We start from the raw sequence: 8922 nt of genomic DNA, 5'->3' as shown, positions 1-8922 counted from the left end.
CGCAAGGGCATTTTTAAGTCATTTTAACATGCTATTTTGGCATCGTATCTTCATGTTCTTAATTATATACAGCAGGCAGTTCTTCAGTGGGGGAATTCAGGTAATTTGAGCAGGTTATCGACGTACCCTCCGTGTTTCTCATTCCCACAAGGGTATTTAAGTAAATTCAACATGGTTATTGCGGTGGACCGACCTGATCTTTAGCTTATGTGAAGAGGTGATCACTGATTATTTGACAATGACATACAATTTGACTGATGGGTTTGGAACCAAACCCTGGATTGCCAATATAAATATGCTCCCTATGTCACGGAATTCTGAAGACAAGCAAAGATTACAACCACACCACATACATACACACATACATACAACACATTCTTCACAAAGCAAACCCCCCAAGAAATACAAAGGCATTCATAGCTTTTGTTTACATGTCTTGGGGAGTAATGGGAGAGCACATGATGGGAATGTGGGGGGCCATGGAAGACGGGTGGAGAAAGGGGCCTTGGACTGCTGAAGAAGACAGACTGCTCATTCAGTATGTCGAATTGCATGGTGAAGGGAGATGGAACAATGTGGCTAAGCTTGCTGGTACTTACCCTAATATTCTTCACTATTTTTCTCCTTTTATTATTGTATTATGGAATTAGTATTTTCCTTTTTTTTTTTTTTGTATTATCAATTTCGTTCCATTGCAAATTATGACACTGTTAATGAAAAATGATGGTTTTTCCTCATTTTGTGTTTTGGGGAATTTCTACTTTTTGTTGTTATTAATTTCATCTCGTTGCACATTAGGCCCCGTTAACCAAAAATCTTGATTTTTCCTCTTTTTATTGCTTTTTTGTTTCCAGAAAAGTCCATCTATTGTTTCATGAAATTACTATTTTTGGCATTCCTAATTTCATCGTGTTGCAAATTGCGCCCCGAGTAATCAAAAATCAAAATTTTTCCTCTTATTTTGTAAAAAATTACTATTTTTCGGTTATGAATGTTATCTTGTTCCAAACTATGCCCCTGTTTTTTATGTACATTTATCATATGATTGAACGAGGGTCAAGAGAGCAATTCTTGCTAATAATTTTCTTGTAATTGACAGGGCTGAAAAGGAATGGCAAAAGCTGCAGATTGAGATGGGTAAATTACTTGAGGCCAGACCTCAAGAGGGGCCAAATAACTCCTCATGAAGAGAGAATAATTCTTGAACTGCATGCCAGATGGGGAAACAGGTACTAATTTGTAATTTCCCAATCTTGAGGGGCAATTTTAAGACATGTATTCCTCATAAATCTTATAACATAAGACGACCACCACACCACAAACCTATCCTTAATTCTTGCAACTGTTTGTATCAACACAGATGGTCAACAATTGCAAGAAGCCTTCCCGGAAGAACAGACAACGAAATCAAGAACTACTGGAGGACTCACTTCAAGAAAAAGACAAAATCCTCGTCCGACAGCCCTGAAAAGACACGGGCCCGACTACTCCGGAGGCAACAGTTTCATTTGCAACAACAGCTGCAACAGCAGCAGCAGCAGCAGCAGCAACAACAACAACAACATCAGCAAGATCAAATCATAGACATGACCAGGATCATGTCATTGCTCGACGACAGTGAGAACAGATCAGCGCCGGGTTTTGAGTATCCAAGCGGAGCAGACGAGCACGGAGTACTTCTTCATTCGATGATGAACGAGTACGCAGCTGTCGCGGAGGCCTCAAACGAGGGTATTTTGTGGGACAGTTTGTGGAACTTGGATGATCTCCATGGAAATTACATGACAGAAAGAGCTAATTACCAGCACAATTTAGCTGCAACTTTCTATTGAGCTTCCATTGATAAGTTAGTACCACTTTTTGTAGTTTAATTTCTCCTTAAAGTAATGTGCTGCATAAAACGTTGAGAACCAAAGAAGGTTTTCAATGGGGAGATAATGATATTGTTGTAGATTAATTAAGCACTTTGGTCCACTTTATGTTACCTTTTGATCTGGTTAAACAAGAAGTGTTAATCAGTATTACATATATTAATGGAAGAAATTTTGGCAAGGTGTAATTTTGGCGATGTGGTATTTTTGGTCCTGTACGGATTGATTTTCGTTATTTAATCCTGTAACTTTAAAGTTTTGGCGATTTCAATCATTTCCTGCTAAATTGGGCGGAAAATTACATGTGACTCACGTATGATCCAATTAAACTGTAGATTTCAGTGGAAAAGGATCAAAATTGCAAAATTTCAAAGTTACAGGATTAAATTGCGAAAATCAATTCCTGCAGGACTAAAACTGCCGCCCCTCTAAATTACAGAACTAAAATTGTATTTTTCTCGATTTATATTCTATCAATCAAATCCCTATAATAAATTGATTACAATTATATCATGAATTTCAATATTTATATTTAATAAATTAATGTCAATTAATGATATCAAATACATATAACTAACCAATAATTATTATGCCGATAAATTAATAACTACTATTAGAATATACTCACAACCACGTCCATTGGCCTAATTAGCATTTGGTGAAATCCCTCTAGCTAGAGAGTAACTTATGTGTAATTTACTATATTATTTTTTTAACCCCTTTTATCTTTTCGGGACGTGTTCACCTTGCTCAATTGGGTTTGATATCGCACTTTGTCCGGCCTAATTACTTGCCTACTTACAGTTGGTCATGCTGCGGATATGTTAAAAAGCCCGGTCTTAACCTGAATTAATGAATTATGCAAAATAAAAGAAAAAGAAAATTTTCGTTCTATAACTTTAGTTTGAATTCATTTTAGTCTTTTATCTTTAGCAATATTTAATTAGTTCTTTATCTATCAGTTTTGCATAAATTTGATCTTTTAACCTAATTTATGACTCTTTTGCCTTTTTAGTGATAAAGGCTAATAGTTTATCCTAATGCTTTAAGTGTAATATAAACAAATACTTTTTCAATAAATCTAAATTTTTATACTACTTTAGGCGAGTATTAGCTACGAGATGCGAAATGAATGAATATATATGGATTAAAATTGTTCTTGAAAAGCTATATAGAGGTAAAATTGTCCGAAATTGGATCAAAGGATTAAAATTAAGTAATTTTAAAAGTTATCGGACTAAACTAAAATAGATAAATTTAAATGACTAAAATTAATAGCAAGCAAACTTAAAAGACTAAAATAAATAATTTTTCCTATACTAATACCACGTCAGTAGATGAGATACGTCAGAAAATGTTTGTAATAATTTTTGTTTTTTGTGGTAGAAATAAGTCGTAGAAAAAATTATAAATCATGCATTAGTGAAAATTATAAAAGGAGAGGAAGGGGAAAAAAAAAAAGAAGAAAAATAAAAAAAGAAAATAAAAATAATAAATTATTTTTCATAACTAAAAACATAAAAAAAAAAAAGAAAAAGGAAAAAGGATGAAATGACTATTGATGCATTAAACCCTTATTACTAGAATATATATTTTGTCAAGAAAGATTTGAGTTGAATTTATATACGATTAAATTTTCTATGCTCTGTTAATTTGAAATTTTGAGCTGCAAATGACCCAAATATCCCCCACTCGTTACATTAGTTTATTTCAATGTCATCCTCACATAGATGAAAATAAGTTACCTTGATCTCTCGTGTTTTTGTCTTATGGTTATTTTAGTAAATGCGCAATTCTATCTCTATAAATCAAGCAAATTAAAATAAACATTGGTCTAATATATCAAATAATCATTAATTTTGTCATATTTAGTAATATATATACATATATCTTATCTCCAAAATTTTATGACATATTTATTTATCATGTATTAATTCTATCGAATTAACTAAACATATATATCCTAATTGATGTCCTCAAAAAGCGAGATCGACTATACTGTATTATTAGAATGCTATTCAACACGCTATCACTAGAATTCTTAGAAGATTTTTTCTTCACTCAAATGAAAGAATGGGAAAAGTATTTATACTGTTACAAAGTTACATTATTTAGAGTAGGTAAAGGTGGTACCATTTTGTCCCTCACCTACCCCTATTATACGGCTACAATTTATTTATTGAGGGTATTTTGAGAATCTATCGTATCGCATTAATTTGATAAATTTGACTACAAACTTTCGGTCATAAAAAGATATTCTTCTTTTCTTATTGGATGATGTCTTCCATCACCAAAAATTTGATACAAGTAGCTACTCCAAATCCTAATTACTTTAATAAGGGTTTAAATGCCAAAAGTATATTTATTCCAAAAATAAATTCCAAATGTCATCACAAATGGTGTTGCAGTCTTTGGGCTCAATTTATTTTCTTTTATGTGAGTGCTTTTTTCATTTTATGTAGGTTGTTGTAATTTATTTATCTTTATTAATTATATTAATTGAATTGAAATATTATCCAATGTATCAAAATAAATTATTGTAATTTATTAACGAATATTAATAAAAGAAAATGTTCATTAAAAAAGAATAATTTTTTTTAAAAAAAAAAAGAGAATTAAAATTGGCTCCCGACTCATTGGAAATTCGAACTCATGATATATATTTCATAATGAGGTGTCACCTACATACCTAGTCTTTTATGTACAACTAGGCAAAAAGCATATAAATGGCATTGGGAAAAATGCAATTTGCCCTCTTGTGTTAAGTGAAATGTGTAAATATCCTGTGCAAAAAAAATATAATAATTTACTCCTTTTGTATTATAAAAAATAAAGTAAATTATCCCCTTATACTCATGAGTGTATTATACGCGCTCTATCTGAGGTTGGGGATAATTTTTTTATATTATATATATGTTAATACATATACTATAAAAATAATATATATATATATATATATATATATATATTGTCACCTTCTTTTTACTCCACCCCGGCCGCCACTCCCAACCTCTCTCTCGTCACCCACCCACCCCCAGCCCCTTGCGCAGCCTAGATTCGCCTCCTGTCCCTCCCGCCACCTAGATCCGCCTCTGTCCCCAACCCCGCCGCCCCTTCCCCCTCCTCCTGAACCTGCCTCCGCCGCTCCCCTCCTCCCTACCGCCACCGCTTCCCTTCGCTCTTTGTTTCTATATATACATATATATATATTCTATTAATTTAAATTTGGACCTTAAATTGAAATCAAGATCCAACTATTTTTAAATAAGGGTATAAATGTTATTTTTAAATTTAAATTTAAAAAAATTAAAAAAGGCTCGTGTAGTTCCACATCAGGAGGTATTTTACTTAATTTTTTATAATATAGAAAAATAAATTATTTTTTTATTTTTTATTGAAGGTAAATTATTCATTTCCCTTAACATAGCGCGTGGGTACGTTGCATTTAACCTATATAGCAATCGGCCCTTATGAAAAAGTTTAAAAGCGTAGTTCTACTTAAAGTGAAATTTGTCATCTTATCCATTTGATCAACGCATTTAGTAAATGGGCCTCTTGGGCTAAGGAAATGCTCATGAGATTTTAAAGATAAGTTGAAAAAAACATAAAATGAGAATAATTTCACAAATAGTATTAAAATTGGTTTAATGCAATTTATTTCTCTATCATATTATAAATAAATAAATTATCACCCGATAAAAATATAATTGTAATTTACTTTTTGTATTGTTTAAAATAAAATAATTTACCTCCTTATTTAAGGAGGTAAATTGTTGTATTTTTTAAAATACAGGTTGGTAAAATTGCTATTTTTTTATCATATCAGGATAATTTACTCATTTGCAATATCATAAGAGAGTTGCTTGTATTTTTTTTTTCATATTACAATAGGCAAATAAAAGTAATATATAATATATTTGATAATTACTCTACAAAATGAATATGTAATTAATATGCAATATGGGAGCTTATTTAAATACATATTACATTACATTAGTAAAAATATCCAAATATTATTATTATTTAACAAATAAAATACAATTTTAAAATGTAAAATATTGGTTGAATAAAAATTAACATATGGTACATAATTTTAGTATATTCATGTGATATAGTATTAAATATAGAGTAAAATTATTTTGGTGCCTAAGTTTTAGCATTATTATCAAATTGAGACATGAGTTTTTATAAATGCTTGAATTGATACTTGAGTTTCTCCATAATTATCGAATAAATACCTATGTCTATCTTAAGATATTTTTATAAAGACAAATATACCCTTAATTAATATAAAAATGGTTTCTCTCTCTTTTTTTTTTACGATTTTCCCTATATTTTTTATTTTTATAATTTTTTAGGAAAAATAATTTTGACACAAAATTAGAAACAATTTTTTTAAGAATAGGAACGGATTTGTTAAAAATGCTAAAGAACGACGTCGTTTTTGGATTAAACGACATCTTTTTTGTTTTTAGGAACGGTTTTAAAAATAGGAACAATTATTGTTAAAAATGCCCATCAACTGAAATGACGCCGTCTTGGTTATTCGGAATGATTTTTGGAACGGATTTTTTAAATATGCTCGTCCAGAAGCCCGTTTTAAAAATCAATATATATACAATACTTAGCAGATTTTTTTTTTCCTCCTCTCTTTTTCTCCCTCACTCTTCCTCACCCGCTCAGCCCGATCGACTCCTCATCTCTCATGCTCCCCGCGCCGTCTGGCCGCCATTCCCCTTCGTAAAGCCGCCGTAAAAACGCACTAAAGGTAAGCCATGGTTTATTTTTTCATTTTCCCCCCTATTTTTGTGATCCCCATTTTTCTTCTTTTTTGCTGCCCTTTTTTTTTTTCCCCCCCCCCCCCCCCCCCCCAACTTTACCTCATCTTTCCCCATTTTCTGAAAATTTTTGAATGGACGTTTTGGGAAAGACTTTTTGAAAATATTTTCAAAATATATTCCTAAAAATATTTTCAGAAAATATTTTTCTAAAAATTTTAGGTATTTTTGATAGTTTTTTTGTCATATTTTCAACAGAAAATGTAATTTTTTAAAATTTTTATACATTTATGAAATTTTAAAAAAAATCATAATTTTGATAATTTTAGTAATTTTTTATAATCTTTAGAAATTTTCTGTAAATTTTTTATAATTCTAAAAAATTTCCGTAAATTTTTAGTGATTTATAAAAAATTTCTATCCCCTGACTTAGACTATTATTGCTTTTTGTCCTTGGGCCAGGCGAGCTTGAAGAAGCTTTCTTGATCTCATTTCCAGCTATATGCTTCACTTTCCCATCCTTTGACTTCGATCTCTAAATAGTGCTATTAACTCAACCTAAGTAATGAGATGAGCTTTCTCTCCCTTGAGGACGTCTCTTTCTTTGGCCCCTCTTTTGGATTGAGGAGCGGATCATCATGAGTCAGTCCTTGACTCCAGTACCACCATGCTTCTTCTCTTTTTGTCACGGGTGGAGTTGTGGCCCTTAGATAGATACTCCAAGCCTCGCTCTGTGTTGAAGACAGAATCTCTTATCGGCGGCGAATACCACTACGTTAGCTGCCTTCTGCCGCTCTATCAGCAAAGGAGACTACTAACTAAGGCAATTAAACTAACGGTAAAATAAATAGGAAATGACTTCTTTCTTTTCTATTCACCATAAGAAATTCTAGCTCATCCTCTCAATTACATCGACCCTTAAGTCGGCAGCTTCCTTTGAAGATAGGGCATTTACATAAACTCCGAAGCCGTACCCAGGGAGCAACCATCAGGAACCTCCCAAGCTTGCTCACACGCTTAAGAGATTACACAAGCCGGACTGGCATGGCCCTTATTCGACCTACATCCACGGTCAAAATATGCTATACTAAACTGGAAATGTCTTCTTTTGAGCCGGATGTAACCAAGGAACTACTATGGAATGCTACTATTGACTCTCCCTATTCTCTCGTCTGGATCGACATAGAGGGGAAATCTTAAATAAAGAGTAAAGAAAGGGGTAAAAAAAAGCTTTGATAAAATTACTATCTTACATTGCACTGGAACAAGCATAAGGATGAGCGCGCTGAAATTTTTAGTGATTTATAAAAAATTTCTATAATTTTTTTTTATTTTTAAAAAAACTCTGTAAAAATTTTATGTAATTTCTGCAATTATAGAAATATTTAGTTGTATAAGAATTTCTACAATTATAAAAATTTATTTTATGTAATTTCTGCAATTGCAATTACTATTGTATAATTTAGTAATTGTATAGTGTAATTATCTGTGCAATTTACTGTATAATTCTGTAACTTACGCAATTTTTGTGTGTATTGTATCATATTGCTTAAATTTTTTGTGAAATTTATTGTACAGATGTGCAACCACTATATAATTAGGCTAATTGATGCAATATTATTTTTCACATGACATTAGCCCAATATTCTCAATAAAATAATTTTACATCATAATGTAATATATAATATATAAGATAGATTAGCAACGAAATTTTTACTTATTAATTAACTTGACGTTGATTTTAATATCAAACTTTTTTCATAGCTATCGAGTCATTTTTTTGCAGTGTCTTATTTTATCCAAATACTATAAAACTTATTATAAAATAAAATATTTTAAAAAGACATATTAGACAAACACCCTCTTAATAAATTTCACCAATCTCCTGGCGGTCTGATACCTCCGTGTGACACTCCAATATTAATAATTTTCCGGGTCTGAGCAGCCAGAGATAGAGTTGAAGAAAAATGCATAAAAATTTTATCTTGTCCTAAAAGCAAAAGATTAGTCCAAATGTTTGAAATTTTTGGCTCTGCACTGCCAAATTTTCTCCCAACACTGCCTATAAGAAGCCTCTTGCAGCACCTGATTTCTCCACAACTCAAAGCTAAATCTTCCTCTTCTCAGTAAATTCTGCTCTTTTCTCCCTTGAATTCCCTCTCCTCAATCAGAAAATGGGCGTCAAGAGCTTCTTCCATGAACTCAAAAGCAAGATTTCTGCATCCAGGTTTTTCAAGGCTTTGATCACTGAGTCGCCGGAGCATGCGCCCAAG

The 8922-nt window shown here is 31.9% G+C and overlaps 2 protein-coding genes across 2 annotated transcripts in view; both read left to right on the top strand.

Moving 5' to 3' along the window:
- LOC105158614 (myb-related protein 305) lies at nucleotides 309-2059 on the top strand. The gene is made up of 3 exons (XM_011075424.2): nucleotides 309-591; nucleotides 1100-1229; nucleotides 1361-2059. The coding sequence occupies exons 1-3, from the start codon at nucleotides 432-434 to the stop codon at nucleotides 1830-1832; spliced, it is 762 nt and encodes a 253-aa protein (XP_011073726.1). The 5' UTR covers nucleotides 309-431; the 3' UTR covers nucleotides 1833-2059.
- The window catches only part of LOC105158718 (pathogenesis-related protein STH-2), a 1119-nt gene continuing 1042 nt past the window's right edge, over nucleotides 8846-8922 (top strand). The window contains exon 1 of the mRNA XM_011075558.2: nucleotides 8846-8876. Within this exon, the coding sequence (XP_011073860.1) occupies nucleotides 8846-8876 (31 nt within the window). The remainder of the gene's footprint in view (nucleotides 8877-8922) is intronic.

Source organism: Sesamum indicum, linkage group LG3 (genome assembly GCF_000512975.1).
Source record: "Sesamum indicum cultivar Zhongzhi No. 13 linkage group LG3, S_indicum_v1.0, whole genome shotgun sequence".
Classification (NCBI taxonomy): Eukaryota; Viridiplantae; Streptophyta; class Magnoliopsida; order Lamiales; family Pedaliaceae; genus Sesamum; species Sesamum indicum.
The sequence above is the reverse complement of the archived record's forward strand: the minus strand, read 5'-3'. Positions and strand labels throughout refer to the sequence as shown.

Excerpts from the sequence above, each read along its gene's own strand:
- LOC105158614 (XM_011075424.2), top strand. The coding sequence starts at position 432 with ATGTCTTGGGGAGTAATGGGAGAGCACATGATGGGAATGTGGGGGGCC. Across the intron at positions 592-1,099 it reads CAATGTGGCTAAGCTTGCTG|GGCTGAAAAGGAATGGCAAA; the intron begins GTACTTACCCTA and ends TGTAATTGACAG. Across the intron at positions 1,230-1,360 it reads CATGCCAGATGGGGAAACAG|ATGGTCAACAATTGCAAGAA; the intron begins GTACTAATTTGT and ends GTATCAACACAG.